General features: G+C 40.1%; 2 protein-coding genes across 3 annotated transcripts in view; one reads left to right on the forward strand and one right to left on the reverse strand.

Annotated features, from left to right (window-relative positions):
• Positions 1–18,727, forward strand: part of NUP42 (nucleoporin 42) — a 1,164,542-nt gene that overhangs the window by 250,870 nt on the left and 894,945 nt on the right. The gene's annotated exons all lie outside the window — the stretch shown is intronic.
• The window catches only part of RAPGEF5 (Rap guanine nucleotide exchange factor 5), a 242,543-nt gene that overhangs the window by 107,311 nt on the left and 116,505 nt on the right, over positions 1–18,727 (reverse strand). For both annotated transcript variants that reach the window (XM_050783124.1, XM_050783125.1), the window contains exon 8: positions 7,754–7,827. In XM_050783124.1, coding sequence (XP_050639081.1) covers positions 7,754–7,827 — 74 coding nt within the window. The remainder of the gene's footprint in view (positions 1–7,753; positions 7,828–18,727) is intronic.

The raw sequence follows: 18,727 nt of genomic DNA on the forward strand, positions 1-18,727 counted from the left end.
AAGCTTTATTAGCATGGGTTCAACAGTAAATAGGACACAATTCTTCCAAAGAGATTTGTGACAAGAAATGAGGCACTAGCTGAAAACCGTCCTTGAAGAGAGTTTCGCTTGCTTATTTGCTTTAACATGAGGGCTATTCCGGGATGTTTACCTTTATTAGAATTCCAGTAGAGAGCAAAATTTGATGATGCAGGAGGGAGAAGGGGGCATTTTCAAGAGTAAGGTTCTTGAGTAGGAAAGAGAAGATAAAGATCTACTCTCAGAAAGAAATATGAATATAAATATTTCATCCAGTGAAACAGGAGAGACAGTGAAATACAGGGGTAAATATGCAGGTACGCTGGCATATCTGGTGGTAGGGACATGCAGAAATTCCTTTCTGAAGGCTTTTATTTCCCAGAAAAATAAGAAGCAAGTTATTATCTGAAAAAAAGAAATTGTGGGGAGATGCTGCTGGAGGCATAAGAAAAGAAGGCACGTTAATAGTCATTTAGGTTACAAGCACTGGGAAACCACTGTGTAAAGGACCAGACAGTAAATATTCTAGGCTTTGTAGGTCATGGGGTCTCTGTTGCAACTGCCCAATTCTCCAAGAGATAATACATAAATGAATGAGCACAGCTACACTCCAATGACATTTTATTTATAAAAACAAGCAGTAGGCTGTGGTTTGTCAACTCCTGGCCTAAGAGAAGGGGAAACTGGGCAAGGGAAGTAGAATAAAGACTGCCAAGCACTACTAAAGGCCCACTTGATTTTATTTTTAGATCCTTTTATGCTCCTAGCCATCCTCCTTAGGGCAGATTTCTGTTTGTCAGGATTTTAATGCAGTCCATAATCTGAGACAATGGTAAATATATGGGCCTATCATTACGATGCTCTTTTAATCTACACTAAGGAGGGTAAAAAAGTTTCAATGGTATTATAAAATAACTATGAAGGCAGGGAAATTGGGGCAATTTCTACTTACAAATAAACATTCTTTAAATGTTTTGACACTTAAATACGTTACTATTATCTAAAAAATTCATGTATATCAGCCAGCGAGGATTTCTTCTCTCTCCTTCCATTTCACCTGCACAGTATTTACTATACTGTCCTGGCGGTGGAGGGAGGATGCTAACGACCCTCCAAAATGCCAACCTGGAAACCTGTTCTGTGATTTAATCAGTGGTGTGATGGATTTAGCCCTGATCTTGCTCTGCTCCCCAGTATGGCCCTCCCATACGAAAGACAGCATGTGGTGAATGGAGACCCAGGCAGTGGTGGGACACAGTTGAGAGTACTGAACAGCTATAACTAACTCATCACCACGGGGAGCCTGTTCCCTCCTTTCACCAGCACTGGCTCCAAAGCAACTCAGTTAAGCTCCCACAGACTCAATCTGGAGACAAAGTCTGTCCTTCTAGCTGTAGGTCCCAAATACAGTGTTTTGTTTTGTTTTATTAAATCAGCTGATTACAGCATCATCAATAAAAGGCTGAAATTAAATAGAGGAAATTTAAGAGGTCTTCACTATTTTTTGGATTTCTGTATGAACATGATTTTTCAAGGAACTCTAAACATTTTTCACATATGATTAGAATCCTAAATATAAACTTTTCTCTCAGCCAAGTGCAGTGGCACATGCTTATAATCCCTGTGTTTTGGGAGGCCAAAGCGGGAGGATTGCTTGAGCCCAGGAGTTAGAGGCTGCAGTGAGCTATGATCACACCAATGCACTCCAGCCTGGGCAAAAGAGTGAGACTCTGTCTCTCTCTAAAAATAGTAATAATATGTAAATAAAATGAACTTTCCTTTCAGGAGGAAACATTTTCATACAACCAGATACTTGGGCCCACGAAGCAAATATGTACTTTAAAGGCAAAATGCTCTTACTTTTTAAAATGGGCTTCAGACTAACTTATTTCTTTAATTCCACATCTTATAATTAAGAATATTGCTGTTTTGATTTTCTGGTTTCCAAATAACTTCTAGATGCAGTTTCATAAGGTAATCAATTCTATAGCATTCCTTACATAACAACTATCAAAAAAGACTTTCAAGGAGGTTATGAATGCTTCTTCATTCACCGGAAGACTTTAAGCCCACGTATCCCAGATGATTTATAAGGCAGTGCTATGTGGAAGCATCATGCCAAACTAGATGTTCCTCAGGGTCCCTTTCAGAGCTCTATAATTTAGTGATTTAATTCAAGAAATCCATGAATTTATTAATATATTGTGGGAGCTTTGTTATGGCAGGAGAAGCAAGATAACTAACGGTCCTTGATCTAAACTTTCACATCCCTGGTCTATTGAATTTCTCTATGTAAAATTAATTATAAACAATTTACCTAACACTGCTAAGCCAGAAAAAAATAAAAGATTAATGTATAACTGTCAGAAGAGTTATTTAAGAGCTTTATTTCAAGGTCTGTTTTGAAAAAAGTCTCCATAATGTATAATTAAAGCTATTCATAGGATTTTCAGTCTTTGAGAAGAGAAATGTTACGAATGTAAATGAAAAGCCTGTTTCCTTTATAAATGGAGTCATAAAAATGTTGGGTCCATCCCCTCAATGGCAGAATGAAGCATGGACAAGATTCCCGTGGGAAAAGTCACATGGATGATAAATGAGCGTCTTACTGGGACAAAAGCACAGTTCTTTATATTAAAACATTCTCTGCATTATCTTAACTTTAACAACCACTTTTTCTAAAACACCTGGGTAAAACATCGTGCAAAAATTGCTTATCAAGGTCAGGGAAACCAGAAAGAAAGAGTCCACCTTTCATGAAAGCACTTCTGCAATAATAGAATGCTATTCAGTTCAAATTCAGGGTGTTCAGATAAATTCTTATTGATTACTACATAATATCTTAATTTCATTAAAAATTAAGCCTAGAAGTTCATATAATTTTTTTGCATTTTAAACAGAAATATAAATGACAGAATAAAACACTGATGAGCTTAGGTGATATATTATTCTATTGTATGCATCTTATTTTCTTTATTTCTTTTCTTTTTCTTTTTTTTTTTTTTTTGAGATGGTGTCTCGCTCTGTCGCCCAGGCTGGAATGTAGTGGCGCAATCTCCACTCATTGCAAGCTCCACCTCCCAGGTTCATGCCATCCTCCTGCCTCAGCCTCCCGAGTAGCTGGGACTCCAGGCGCCCACCACCATGCCTGGCTAATTTTTTTGTATTTTTAGTAGAGACGGAGTTTCACAGTGTTTGCCAGGATGGTCTCGATCTCCTGACCTTGCGATCCACCTGCCTCTGCCTCCCAAAGTGCTGGGATTACAGGCGTGAGCCACCGTGCTCGGCCATATGCACCTTATTTGCAAAACAGAAAATATTAAGAATTCTTTTCCAGGAAAATTCAGAAGACAGTTCATAGTCAAAAAATAGTAATTTTAGGGCTACAAATATTCATTTTCTCAAATTTCTTCAGAGAAAAAAGTTAGACTATGAGAAAGCTCTCCCTGTTACGGATAGAAGAATATGCCCCTTGAGAATTGGGAAAAGAACTACGAAGCATCCACAGTGAGAAATGTACCTAACTGAAAGGTGATGGTCAAGGCAGGTGAGGAATCCCTAGGGAGTCACTGGTATGGGCCTCAAACACCATGCTGGGGCATGATGGAGCTTTAGAAATCATTTCATAATTCCTAGCCCTTCACTGATCAGGCAAGGCAATGGACATTCAGTTTCTCTGGCCCTACTCCTTTGTGGAATTCCTTGTGTTAAAACATCACCTTTGTATAGAATGGACAGACCCATCCTATAGAAATACTGTGTAATGCTGCATCCTGCCAGAGCATGCTGAGAGCCAGGAATAAGACAGAAACCACACTAACGTGAAATTTATGCTGTTCTTCCCCTCAAGTACTTTCTTAATCTTTCATATTTAGAAAATTATCCCTTCTGATTAAAATCAAAATATAGCATTATAAATGTATATAATATATAGTATTATAAATTTAGATAATTGATAAAGTAAGGGGTTCATTCCTTTCACATACTTGATTCCTTTAACGTTCAGACTAAAGTAGGGAGGCCACCAATATTTTCTCTTATTTTGACCTAAGAGAAATTACAGCTCAGACTTGTGTATACATTCTTAACCACACTGGTAAGCAGGGTAGCAAAGTTTAAAAAATAATTAAAAAGTTAAAAAAGAGAATAAGCAAACTCAAATAATATCAAACATAAAAGATTTAACAGGATAATCAATTTTCTTTGACAGTCTTAAATAAGTTCTTTAGTATACATATTTTTAAAAGTTATAGTCTACTGATAAATTAGTTACCAAATATTTAGCAGTTAATTTGTATAATTAATTATCACTTAATAATAGAATGATTGATTCAAATGGAGGATAGGAGACAATGAAAACAGTCACTGAATCCAGTGGCCAATGGCTAATGGAACAAAGCAAGAATTTCCAAAGTTCAACACGAGGCCAAGTGTGGTGGCTGACGTCTGTAATCTCAGTACCTTGGGAGGCTGAGGTGGGCAGACTGCTTGAGCCCAGGAGTTTGAGGTCAGCCTGGGCAACATAGCAAAACCCTGTCTTTACAAAAAATACAAAAAATTAGCCAGATGTAGTGGTGTGCACCTGTCGTTCCAGCTACTCAAGAGGCTGAGGTGGGAGGATCACTTGAGCCCAGGAGGTTGAGGCTGCAGTGAGCCGTGATCATGCCACTGCACTCCAGCCTGGGTGACAGAGTGAGACCTTGTCTCAATCAATCAATCATCAATCAATTAATAACTAATTAAAGATCTCACTAGAATTCTTAAGAGCTAGAACCAGGCAAATTTTCAGTACATTTTGACAAAGATTCTTAAATCCTTTTATCCTATAATAGAGTGAAGGGACTAGAATATTTTGTGTCTGTGAAGATACCATCTGGCAGAGAGTAATGCTGCAGCTTGGCCCAGTTAGATGCTTTAAATATTCCAACCAAAGGTACAAGAACTTCCAACCAAAAAGCAATGAGATAGATGGTCCGAGTGACAATAACTGACAGAGGCTGACTTTGTTGGGTGCTTACTGTGTGTCAGGCGCTGTTCTAACTGCTTCACATGTAGTCGTTCAATCTTCAGCACAATCTAACAATTATTTCCATTTTACAGAGGTTAGAAAGGCAGTTTGCACAGCTGTTTAAAGCAAAGGACATCAGAACCAGACTGCCCTGGTTTGAGACCTGACCCCATCCCTTACTGGCACATCTATAAAGTGGTGGTAATTAAACTACCTATCCTGAAGGGTTTGCTGTGAGGTATAAATACATTAATAAAAACAAAGAGCCTTAGAGGGTCTAATATATACGAAGTGCTGCCCAAATGTTATTATTAAGTGCAATAATACTGCTCCCAGTATTATTACAGAAAAGGAGGATAGGAGCACAAGAAAGTTAACTCGCCCAAGGTTTTTTTGTTTTTTGTTTTTTTTTTGAGATGGAGTCTCGCCCTGTCACCCAGGCTGGAGGGCAATGGCACAATTTCGGCTCACTGAAACCTCCACCTCCCGGATTCAAATGATTCTCCTGCTTCAGTCTCCCTAGTAACTGGGATTATAGGTGCCTGCTACCACGCCCAGGTAATTTTTTTTTTTTTTTTTTTTTTTTTAGTAGAGACAGGGTTTCATCATGTTGTACAGGCTAGTCTCAAACTCCTGACTTCATGATCCACCCGCCTTGGCCTCCCAAAGTGCTGGGATTACAGGTGTGAGCCACCGCGCCTGTTACTCCCCCAAGGTTACCCGTGCCAGAGTCAGGAAAAGAACCCAGGCAGTGTGGCCCCAGAGGCAGCGCCCCTTGTCTTTACAGTATGCTGCCCAACATTTATTGAAACTCTCCTATGTGCCAGGATTGCTGGAAGCCCTTTATGTTGCTTCATTTCAACCTCATGAGATGCTTATAATATCTCCATTTTGCAGAGATGAAAACCATGCATGCTAGGTACTGCCTAGCATAGTGGGGACACCATGGGGACAAAGACTTAGGTGCCCTACAGGATCTTCCAGGTTTACAGCCACTAAGGAACATCCCTTAAGGAAGAAAGGCTGGGATGTCAACCCAACTCTAAATGCTCTCTTCACTCCACCCACATGTGACAGCATTAAAACAGGGAGTTTCCTAAGCAGAAAAGGTATTTTTAGTAAGAAAAAAGCAGCCAACATATGAGAGATCTCTGGTAGATGGGAAGCCTGTGTACAACAAGGCCAAGTCTCTCTGGGCTTAGTGACTATCTTAACCCTCTATAGACCCCAAGTTTTCAGCAGCCTAGAGGTACATTTCCCACGGTAACATATTTCATCATGTATGGGGAAGAAGGAATCAGAATCCACTTAACTTGCTTAAAATATGCTCTGGAATGAAGATTGAAGTAATTTGAAATACTGTGAAGGGCCTGGCAAATAGGTGCTCAAGCCATTATATGTATATACATCAAATAAATTGTACATATAAATTACACACATATGTACATACCAATAAGCATACATTTTTATTTCTAATTCTGCGTACATATCTGATGGCAAAATTCTAAGTTTTCTTTAAGTTCACCTCGCGTGATTTGAACTACTTATTCCATCCAGGGAATTTCTATAGATGGGCCTGTAGAATTAAACCAATAAAACTGGTGTTTCCACTATGGTAGCAGATCAAGTTTTCTTACATACCACCAGAGGAGGTGACAACTGCCTGCCTTCCTACCCAGCTGGGCCTATAACACTTATAATGATGTCATGCTGCCCAGTGAACTTAATTCAACTTTCAAACCTACGTAGACTCTGTTCCTGATCTAATTATCAATCTACTGGTTTCATGATTTCATCCCTCTGTATGTCCTGTAGATATAGTTACATAACCATTGCTGAATAAAAATCACAAAATCCTGAACAGTAAGGTCTGCGTATCCTTTTGAGAAATAAAATTGCATTCAAACAGACATTTACCCATAGAATAAGTTCAGAACAAATAAAGAATAACAATATTTTAAATTTAGAAACCCTTGTCCCACTAGTAATTTAAGAATTTAAGAAATCTTGGAGAAAGTGGTAAATACACTGAGCTGGGGAATCCCTGCACAGGTTTGCTTGGAAGCCTTCAGTATAATTTTAATATGAACTTGAGGACTGCTGCATGTTTAATATTACCACAGCAAAACAATGTGACTTTGTTAAAACATTAGTGTCCAGGCAACCTTTATTGAAAAAGTTAATGTGATACGTCTGACCAGAATCAACAGATTTGTAACCTTAAAGGTGAAGTGAGATGAGTCAACTAGGCTGAGTCGGAATTTTTAAATGCTCCACTATTGTGTAAGGTCAACAGCTGGCAGCACTAGGGTGTCCAAAGTTTTTATGGTGCAATAGTATTTGGAGGTATACTACCTAAAGCATATTCATGCCATGATTTAGCTACTGGGAGGTGGCACAGAACCTCTGGCAGGCCGGTGCTCTCAGCTGGCTCATTCTCCACTGCCTGCTTCAGGGGAACGTCTGCCTTTCACTCGTTTCCGTTGCTTTCTCTGGGAAGTGAAGTGTGTCTATCCGACCCTCTCCCATGAATCAAATTATAAATATAATTACCAGTTTAGGACCCTTAGTGTGGAATACCTTTATATCAAAACTGAGCACTTTATTCCCAGTGGCTATTTACAAAACATAAAAGGTAAAACCTATATCAGTTTTGAACACCTGCACTGTCTCACCACCCTCAGCACACGTGGGTATGATGAGGGGCTGTCACAGAATTGATCATACCTGAGAATCTGGAACACTTTCGGCTTCTGTTACAGCTACATGTTTATCATTGTTTTCTTCATCTTGTTCAATTGCTTTAAAAAAAAAAAGAACACTATTAAACAAATATATTATCAAAGAAAAAATGCTTCAGATAATTTCCTTTCAGATTGCAATTTAGCGGGAAAAAATGTTAGATTCACAAAATGTAAATAATGGCATTATTTTTTGTTAATCAAATGTGAAGTTAGCTAATAGCACTGGGTACTTCTCATGCATATTATCACATGCATTAAATCAATGGCAGTGAGAAAATTCAATCTTAATTCTGTTCTTCACCTAAACCCATCCAGACATCATCGTATCAGTATTGTGCTTTACCAAAAGGGCAGTTGGGCATATAAGATGAAGATTTCTATTGATTTCATGTGAGAACAGCCATATATATTTTTTAATGTGGCTTTCTGGCTGGCAGTTTAAATGTCATATAATAAAGGAAGCACAGTATTTTATATCTGGGTTGCTCAATGCATTGTTACCACAAAATTCCATACTGTGGAGTCCTGAATCCTTCTCTCCCTTCCCAGCATCTCCCTATCCAAGCCCTTATCGCCCTTTCTTCATTGGTACAATGACCTCTTACACAAAGCCCCTGACTCCAGCCTCTCACTAATCCAATCCAGCTTGGGCACAATGCTAAAATAATTAGTCTCAAAAAATATAAAAACAACAAGTGCCAGACTTTGGCTTATGTATTGCTTATCTCATGGCGTCTGAACTTCTCCTGCTCATCACTGAAGGGCTTCTCTGAACTCTCTAGCTTCCTCCAAATGTCCAATTTCACACTGACATTCAACACCAAAATGTATTTTACATAACTGATCCACGCATAATGACTGGATTACTTTTCTCTTTAGATAATTTGTTCTTCCGTTTTAACAAATATTTATGGAGCAGCTATTATGTCCATAACAGGAGAAGTGACATTCAACAAGCCTGGAGAGAGTAGAGACCACGATAAATTCAGATCTAAGCCTAAGAACATGGGGAACCACAAAAGAATTTTAAATTGGGAAGTGCATGATTTGATGTATATTTTCAAAAGTTCTTTTTTGCTCCTTTGTGGAGAACAGACTTGAGAGAAACAAGAGCAGAAGCAGGGAGACATTAGTTGCTATAATGTTGCCTGCAGATGACAATGACTCAGATCAGGGAAGTGGCAATGAGCAGGAAAAACGTGGAACACTGGAGCTGTATTTTTTTAGACAAAATGGACACAACTTGCCAATGAATTGAATATGGAAGGAGAAAAAAGAGGATATGAAGGAGAAGCAATCAAGGATTACTCCTAATTAGTTATTCCTTGTATCCACCATGCCATTTATCCTTTTCGCCCTTTCCATCAAAAGTAGGCCAAAGCATACCAACCTAGCTGACAGTGAGGTCACCCACTGTACTTATTGACTCAGTTTGCATTATTCTGTGGCTTTTTTTTTTTTTTTTTTTTTTTTTTTTTTTTTTGAGACAAAGTCTTTACTCTTTTTGCCCAGGCTGTAGTGTGGTGGCACAATCTTGGCTCACTGCAATCTCCACCTCACGATTCTCCTGCCTCACTCAGCCTCCCAAGTAGCTGGGATTACAGGCGTGCACTACCATGCTCAGCTAATTTTTGTATTTTTAATAGAGACGGGGTTTCACCATGTTGGCCAGGCTGGTCTCAAACTCCTGACCTCAAGTGATTTGCCCACCTCGGCCTCCCAAAGTGCTAGGATTATAGGCGTGAGCCGCCTCGCTCGGCCTGTGTACTTTCAAATATTGTGCTCTCTGCTCTGTATTTTTTAAAATATCATTTCATGTACCTTTTGCTTTTGTATGCCGTTCATGCCTGCTGTGTGGTGCCCACCACGGAGCCTACCTATAATGCTGTGCATACAGTAGGGCTCTGCAAATGCTAACCGGCATGAACAATGTATCCCCAAGTGATCAAAACGGCACTGCTTGACTATGCCTACTTATATAATAAGCTACTTCTTTTGTAACTATTTATGAAAGAAGAAAAGAGAGAAATTCTTCTGTTCACTCTTTGGATAACTAGGATAACTCTGACCAGCTGAGCATCTAAAAGCAAGGTAGGAAGAGGTGAAGTGGGTAGACGCTTTTCTTCTAATTTTCAGAGAAAAGTTCCATTCATGCCTGTTCAAAGGGGGTTCCCTGTTGCTACTGTTACCCAGCTAGAAGGAAACTTAAGAACAAAGAAAAACATTCGTGTTTTCTTTGAAAAACTAGAGGTAAGACTATAAAGGGAAAAATAAAACATAGAATAACATCCTAAATTCCACTTAAAAAATGCAATAGGTTACAGAAGTAAGGAACTCTACTTAACAATTGAAATAATAGAAGAAGCCTTTCCTCATCCTGGAATGCAGAGTAATTTTCTTGGAGGGCAAGCTGATCATATACTAATGCGAAATAACTTCACATGAAAAGCAACCATACTTTGGCACTTCATTTGTGCTTTATTTCAATTTTTGCTCTTTAAAGTGCTAATTTCAATGAAAATTAAGAAAATTAAATTTCAGAATATTTTAGCCTACTGAATTCATGTTTTTGGTTTTAAAACAACATTGCTCTAGGGTATAGGCATTTCTTATTCTTACCTTATTATACTAGAACATAGAACATGCAGGACACTAAATCATAATTTCAGATTGAGAGTTAACACATTGTTTTTGAGGCAGGGTCTCCCTCTGTCGCCCAGGCTGGAGTATGGTTGCACCATCATGCCTCACTGCAGCCTGGACTTCTTGGGCTCAAGTGATCCTCCTGTCTCGGCCTCCCAAAATGCTGAAATTACAGCTATGAGCCACTTCACCTGACCTCACACTACTTTTTAAGTTTTAGGAATAATCCTTAATACATATAGATAGAACTAAAGGAGGAATAGATGAACATAAAAGCAAACCTAGGATAAAGTGTCAGTCCTGTATTTATTTCTAGCTTATCCCCAACAATGCTACATTTATTGTCACATCTTCAAAGACCTCAAAATCAGTTGCCTAGCATTATGCCGAAACTAACACGGTGAGAATTAGAAACAAAAGCAAGTTAAGGGACTTGGCAAAGCTAACTTTGCAAGCTAAATCTGCATAATGGACAAACTCTCAAAGTTCTGCTGGACTCAACCTCAACCCCCTAAAGACAAAGAGAAGACAGCATAAATAACATTATTTTCTTGGAAATATGAACAATTACACTTCTAAGAATGCATCTTGGGAGCAAAAGTGTATTATCCAAGACAAGGATTTATGATTATCCTATGAAGCTGCACGTATAAAATATATATGGTCCCCTGAAAGGGAGAGCTCTGTTGACCCTTTAATGCATAGATTAATGTCAAAAAATAAATAAAAACACAATTTCTCTCTTTATGCCTTCCAGTGGTGTGGCTCATGTGGTGGGAAAAGGAGGAAGGAGTTATTTAGATTTTTGAGTTCAATTTTTCTTTTATCTGATCAGAATGAGAGTTGGTTGGGGAAAATTTCCTATGCAAATATTGATTCTGGGACAGTTCCCTCCAGTGAAACACGTACACAGGAATGACAGCTTCTGGGACCAAGAGAGGCTGGGAGCCTCATTCTCTGCCAACACAAACCATCTCCTTATCTCTCAGCACACAGAGTCTAAAAGCAAGTAATGGCCTTTGAAAATAACTTACCATAACAAAAGATACAAGTGCAAGATCTAAAGCATATGCTTTGGTGAGCATTACTGCCCACAGGAGAACTAAGCATGTATGTGGATTAATTTACACTGATTCGGTAAGGATGCCTAGTTTAAACGTATCTATCTGCAAATTAGCCAAGAGGGATTCAAGCTGAATGACTGTTGAAAGCCTCCTAGGATTGTGGGGCTTAAGTTGATATTGCTTTCTTGTTGCCTTGGGGACAAAACAGGTTTTCTCTCCCCAGGACTTACCAGGATGGGTGGCAGAATACAAACAAACAAACAACAAAAAACAACTCTGCCAGTAACGCTACTAATACTTAAACACGAAGGGGACTGACGTCCCTTCTAAATGATGCTCATTTAATTTCCACTGATCAACTTTGTAAAGGTAAGAGCCCCACTAACAAGAAAACATTAAAACACAATGACTGTCATGTGCTGACTCCCATCAGAACCATTATTTAAAAATCAACCAAGGGGCCGGGCGCGGTGGCTCAAGCCTGTAATCCCAGCACTTTGGGAGGCCGAGACGGGCGGATCACGAGGTCAGGAGATCGAGACCATCCTGGCTGACATGGTGAAACCCCGTCTCTACTTTAAAAATACAAAAAACTAGCCGGGCGAGGTGGCGGGCGCCTATAGTCCCAGCTACTCGGGAGGCTGAGGCAGGAGAATGGCGTGAATCCGGGAGGCGGAGCTTGCAGTGAGCTGAGATCCGGCCACTGCACTCCAGCCTGGGCGGCAGAGCGAGACTCTGTCTCAACAAAAAAAAAAAAAAAAAAAAATCAACCAACCCATTTCTTTAAAAAAATCTTACCAACCAACCACAAAGATGACTACAGATACAAACGGAGCATTTCGAGCCTCAATGTGAGAAATCAGCAAATAACGTATTGGGTACTCTGCCAAGAACTAAAGTTTTGGCAATAATATAATCTTTCACCTGTGTAGCATTTTCACAGAGAGAAAACTCTTGCATGAAGCGTCTTATCTGATGTTCAACCTGAAATGTTGGGCAGGTAAAATCATCCCCCATTTTACAGATGTGGAAACTGAGACTAGTGAGGTGAAGTAACCTGCCTTAGGCCTCACATATAAAATGTAGGTGTCGGTGACAGTTCATCACTGCTACAGTCAAGGATGGAACAGAACAGGGCTGGTCAAACTGCACATCAGCAAATCCATTCACATGGATCCTGACCAGGGTTTCTTTTCCCTTTTAATGAAATAGAACAGAATATCATAGGAAGAAAAGAAAAATAAAGATCAAAATGTATTGCAACTAGTAAAGTATTTTTCACAAGTATGGATGAGAGGTGTACTAGGTTGGAATCTTTTACATGTTCTGTAGATTGTGGACATAAAAATGTTAGGAAAACACCATAGTGTTTCCAGGCCACAGGAGGCAGAGCCCAGTTCTTCATTATCTAAATAATCAGCTATTTTTTTGTACCATCCTGGAGTAGGGTCACAATATTTACTTTTGGAGGCCTTTCAACAACACTCCATCCACATTCAGCCCTGGAGGATGGCACAGAAACAAGCCTACAGTGAGAAATTCTTAAAGAGTATACTCATTTTTGCCTTCAATATATAATCATAAATGCTTCCAAATACTCAAATCTCTTCCATTCTTTAAAAAGGAAGAAAAATGGTAATTGTAACCTTTTTGCCTCATCACTGTATTTCTTCAGTGTTAAAATTAGAAAAGTAGGGGTCAGTGTTCACCATCAAGCCACTCCATATGATATTATAACCTGGCCCATCCAGTGCCATTGAACTTCTCTTTGAAGGTGGACCAATGACCACTACACCTCTGCTCCAGCATTTTTTCTCAACCCCAATCTATTCAGCTGAACTTGAGACTGTTGACTTAAAACTCTCTTTTCTGTGTACTTATCATCCTCAAGTCTTCTAAAAATGCAAGCTTTCCCCAGGCTCTCTTTTCTCTCTTTTTGCCTCTTTCCTTGGTGATCTTATCTGTTACTAGGGTTTCAACTTTCACTGCAATGCAGTTTATTCTCAAATCTGTCTCCATTTCTGCCCGCTTCTCTGAGTTCCAGGCCCACATTTCCAGTCACATGATGAATATTTTCATTTCACAGACGGTAACATATCTGCTACATACAAGCTGCTGTGATAGGTGTAGTGGCACAATCTGCACCTCAAGAAATAGTAATTGATTTAATATGGCATGAGGACATGAAGGTCTGAAATCACAAGCATCTTCCTGCTTCTGGGGTAATTCAGTTTAGATCACCACCAAGTACTGAAGCTGCACATCTCAAGCACCTTCATGGTCCTCCTTCCGCTGAGCCCTCACCTCAATCTCACACTAAATCCTGCCACTTCCACCTCTGGAATGATTCCACCCTTCATCCTCTCTGCCATGGTCACACCTCATGTAGGCTGCTATGGCATGGCCTCTCCCTCCATCCATTCTCCACACAGTTGCCGGAGCTCCATCCCAGAATGGAAGTCTGATCAGGCCATCCCCCTATCCTGCCTATGCCTGCTTAGAGCACATGAGAGTCACACAGCGAGATAGATACCAATTCAGGCTCCACAGCCCCATCCCCAGTGTCTCTGATGCCATGGGACTTAGCTCATGGATGTGCAGGTTTGAAAGCTCTGACACCTGTGATCCCCACTCTATTGAGCACTGGCCAATGTTCAGGTGGAAGCCCTCAACCTGCCCTCAAAGGCCAGGCCATTAGGTCTTGGACCCTCTCCCCAGGTGCATCTCTTCCTTTGTACATTTCTTTGTCTCTAACCTGGAATGCCCTTGTCCCCGCCTTCACCAGGTGAAATTACTCTTGTCCACTGGGCTCCCCAGCCCAAACACCAGCTCCTTAATGAAGAGTCTTCTGAGTCTTCACTCTCTGCATCTAAGGCCCCTGACAAAATGAAGAGTACTTCCTCCTAGCCCAACAAAGCTCTTTTTCTGTACACTTGATATTTTTTAGTCAGCAACACAAATATCTGTCTTTGCTAACCCAAATTTGACTTCTCCAAGAGGACAGAGGGTATATTTTCATATTCCCAGTGAAACTGACCCAATAGTCCCATAGACAGTTTTTTTTTTTTTTTGGATAAACATAGAAATTGACCTTTCTGGTCTTAAAGCTTGAAACTTATATTTGTTTTATCTGAGTTCTTTCCTCAGGAAACAACCTTTAGGCTTCTCAAAAAAGAAATAAATAAATAAAACAAAAAGAATTGAAACTCACCAGATCACTGCATCCAGACATGACAGGCCAGACCCTTCATTCATCTTGATTGCTTCCTTGCCCCTCCCTAGTTCCTGCTTTCTTATACCTGTTACATTTCTTCCCTGCTAGATAAGCTCCTAGTTTTAGTTGCTCAGGGAAATGGATTTGAGACTGGGCTCCCAACTCCTCGACTGCAGCGCCCGATTAAAGCCTTCTTCCTTGGCAATAATCCTTATCTCAGAGATTGGCTTTCTGTGTGGTGAGCAGCAGGACATAGATTAAACCCCCCATGTTTCAGTAACACCAGCACCTGGAATAATTTCTAGAACACAGAGGTGCTAAGTTATGGTCTACTGAACTGAACAAAGGTAGTCAATTCAGACAGTAATAATTATGAGACAGATATAAATAGAACAAAATGTCAATGCAGTTTGGGGGGAGGGGGTTAACATCATGAAAGGCATCCAGGAAATGTAGATTCTGATAGGTGGATGAGATAAGCGGAGGAATGCAGTCAAGGTGGAGAGCTGGCATAAACAAAGGTAAACTGAAGAAACCCCTGGGATCTGACACGGGAGCAGGAAGTAGATCATAATTGGAAAATGTTAGAAAACCTCTGGTAGAGGTCCTGGCAAGGCTGCACTGAACTATGTAGCCATTGAGGGCAGGTCAATAATCTGATACCTCTTTGTGCCAATGTTTGTTAAACATCTGTTCAGCATTTACTTAGTAGGTCTAGTGAAGAATCAAATTTCTATTAATAAAAGGTGAATACCATTTCTTGGAATTTAGCAATTCACTTTTCTTGAATTATCTCAATTAGGAATTTTTCTGATACTTAAAAATTATTTTGTAAATTGTAAATTAACAAATTGTAGTTGTGTTTATTTTCTGACACTCATAATTTTTCCAACACACTAAGGAGAGAAATAAAGCATGTACATGGATAAAATCACATTGCCCAGACCCAGCAACACTCATGCGCCATCTGGTTTCAGAATTATCACTACTCACCAACCAAAGCCAACAAGTCTATAGGTTGGTGGGGTTGCCTTGTTGGGCCTTGAGCAATGATATTATGCTCACTGAAAAAGAATTCCACAGTCATTACACAAGCTCAATAATAAGTATTTATAACTTTTCAGTAGGTAAGACCAACTTCCGTGGCCAAAGCAGAATCCATTTACATCCGACAGTTTTTGATTCTTCATTTTAAAAATCTCAGTTAAATGGGAACATATATCCATTATACCACTGATGTTGTAGGGCAGGTGTGTGGTTGGTCCTCTCCTTAATTAGATTCCAAGATTATGCTCACTTTACAGATGGAAAAACTGAGGCTATGAAATGCCACATAGTTTGCCCAGAATTATACAGGAAGTGAGTAAAGGAGATAGTTAAGTACACTCAGGTCTGACACTATCTGTACCAATATGTTTTAAAGACTAAATAGCCTAAAATAAATTGAACAGAAATGAGGCTGAAAACAAACAAACAAAACACAGGAGCTTTACTTCAAACAGTGTAAGCATGAACTGACTTGGATTTCCTACTAAGAACTAAGGAATCTGATGTTTAAAGAAGTGATGTTTGAGAGCCAGTGAGGGATGGGGCGGGGATTGGAATGGAAGCTGGCTGCCTTTCAGTTCTCAGGGTCCTACTGGGGAGATGTGCCCAGGTGGGCCTGTGCTGGGAGAGTGGAGGCAGGAGTGGTCACTGGCAGCTCTGTCATTAAGGCTGTAATGACTTACACAATTTTAAGTGCTCCTACCATTGCCTTCCCCGCAAATCCTCCCTATGCCTTCTAGCCCATGGTTCTATAGGAAAAAGACAATAAATGTTTGCTACATGAAAGAAATGTATTATTTTTATTAACATTTTAATATAGGCATGCTGTATGTTCAGGAAAGCCACAGCACTCAGACAGCACAATAAATCTACTGTGGGGAGACTGAAAGCAGAGGTGGCTGAAAAGCTCCCATCTCCCCCATCAGATGCTCCATGCTCAGCACACTTGACTGGGGGCAACTCAAGCCACTGACAGGGGGTTCTGGGTGGCCTCGCTCCACCCTCCCTGCTGCCTTACTGACTGCATGGTTTATCTCTGCCCTAGAGCAGAAAGGATTCCATTTCAACTCTTATATCTTTTTTTTTTTTTTTTTTTAATAGCTAAGACTCTCCAAGCTTCTCTACTTCTTAATAGGTTTTTACAGTGTTTTCTTTTGATTAAGATTTAATATACGTCCACTCAATGGAAAAGTTATTCAACAGAAAACAATGATAATGTCATTAGAGCAAAAGGTATCTCATATCGGTTCCTTTAATTAGAGCATAAATACTTATCCCGCTGGCTTGGGGTAGTAAAGAGGTAATCAGTAATTGATACCAGTAGCCCATTACATTGCCATTCTTATAAGGAAATGTATTGGAAAAAAGGTTTTCTTTTGGCTGGGTGCGGTGGCTCACACCTGTAATCCCAGCAGTTTGGGAGGCTGAGGTGGGCAGATCACTTGAAGTCAAGAGTTCGAGACCAGCCTGCCCAACATGGCAAAACCCCCTCTCTACTAAAAAAAAAACAAAAAATTAGCCAGGAGTGGTGGTGAGCGCCTATAATCCCAGCTACTCAGGAGGCTGAGGCAGGAGAATCGCTTGAACCTGGGAGGCAGAGGTTGCAGTGAGCCGAGATGGCGCCACCGCACTCCAGCCTGGGCATCAGAGCAAGACTCCACCTCAAAAAAAAACGTTTTCTTCTAATGCAAAGGTGGCTTGTGTATTACGCAACTAACATAAAACCTTGATAAACAAAAATCAAGTTAACCTTAGCAACAGGTTTGGGTGGTTTTTTTTTTTTTTCCCCAATATTTTTCTTGGGAGGCAGAAAGGTTTTACTTTTTTCATTTGTTTGTGTTTTGAGACAGAATCTTGCTCTGTCATGCAGGTTGGTGTGCAGTGGTGCCATCTCGGCTCACTGTAACCTCCACCTACCAGGTTCCAGCAATTCTCCTGCCTTAGCCTCCCACGTAGCTGGGATTACAGGTACCCACCACCACGCTCAGCTAATTTTTTGTATTTTTAATAGAGACAGGGTTTCACCACGTTGGCCAGGCTGGTCTCGGACTCCTGACCTCAAGTGATCCGCCCGCCTCAGCCTCTCGAAGTGCTGGGATTACAGGAGTGAGCCACCACGACTAGCTAGCTTTACTTTGTTTGTGCCTTTCAAGGTTGTGTTCTGGTGACAATACAGATTCAGGCCAATCTGCTATCATCACACAGTAAAATATTGAGCAGTAACGATTCCTAGATATTGCAAAATGTTCATTCATTTTAAAAGATCCTAGTGTACTCCAGTACTCTACACAATTTCTCTCAGGAATTAAATTGTAAAAGATTTATTTCAGCCAGCAAAAGAAAAACAACTCTGAGCCTACCTTTGTGTCAGTACAAAGCTCTGTGTGCTGTAGGCCACCTCATTTAGCCCCTCCAACAAGCCCCAGAAGCGTGTGCCATTAGCTCCATTGTCCAGAATAAGAAAACGAGCCTCTGGAAGTCACTAAGTCATGCTACATGGCTAAGCCAGGACTGAACCTGAGTCTTTTGATTTGCTTTTCACAGCTACTTGATTCTGCCATGGGAATTGTAAACCAGAAAACACAACAGGTCAGGTCTAAAGGACATTCTTGTTAACTAAAGTTTATGGCAGACATCTACATTTTAAAAACATTTATTGCAACTTTTTGCCACTTATATTATGCTCATTAAGTTTTTTTATTTCTGAATTGTCAGGAATTTTACTGCTAAACCTTCCCAGTGACATTACAGTGGAATTTTAAAACATACAGTGGAGCCACCAAGAATTCCCCAGGTGTCCTTGTGTTTGCAAATACAAGCAGTGACACCAAATGAGCCACTAAATAAACAGAGGGGGTTGGGGGCAGTCCAAGAGAAGTGCAGGAAATAAGACTGGAAAATTTGCCTTAACCCCCATCAAAACCTATCCTGCTAGAATTTAAAGGAACTTCCTTTTATTATACATTAGGGAAAAATAAAGCATTATTCC

This window comes from Macaca thibetana, chromosome 3 (genome assembly GCF_024542745.1).
Source record: "Macaca thibetana thibetana isolate TM-01 chromosome 3, ASM2454274v1, whole genome shotgun sequence".
NCBI classification, from domain to species: Eukaryota; Metazoa; Chordata; class Mammalia; order Primates; family Cercopithecidae; genus Macaca; species Macaca thibetana.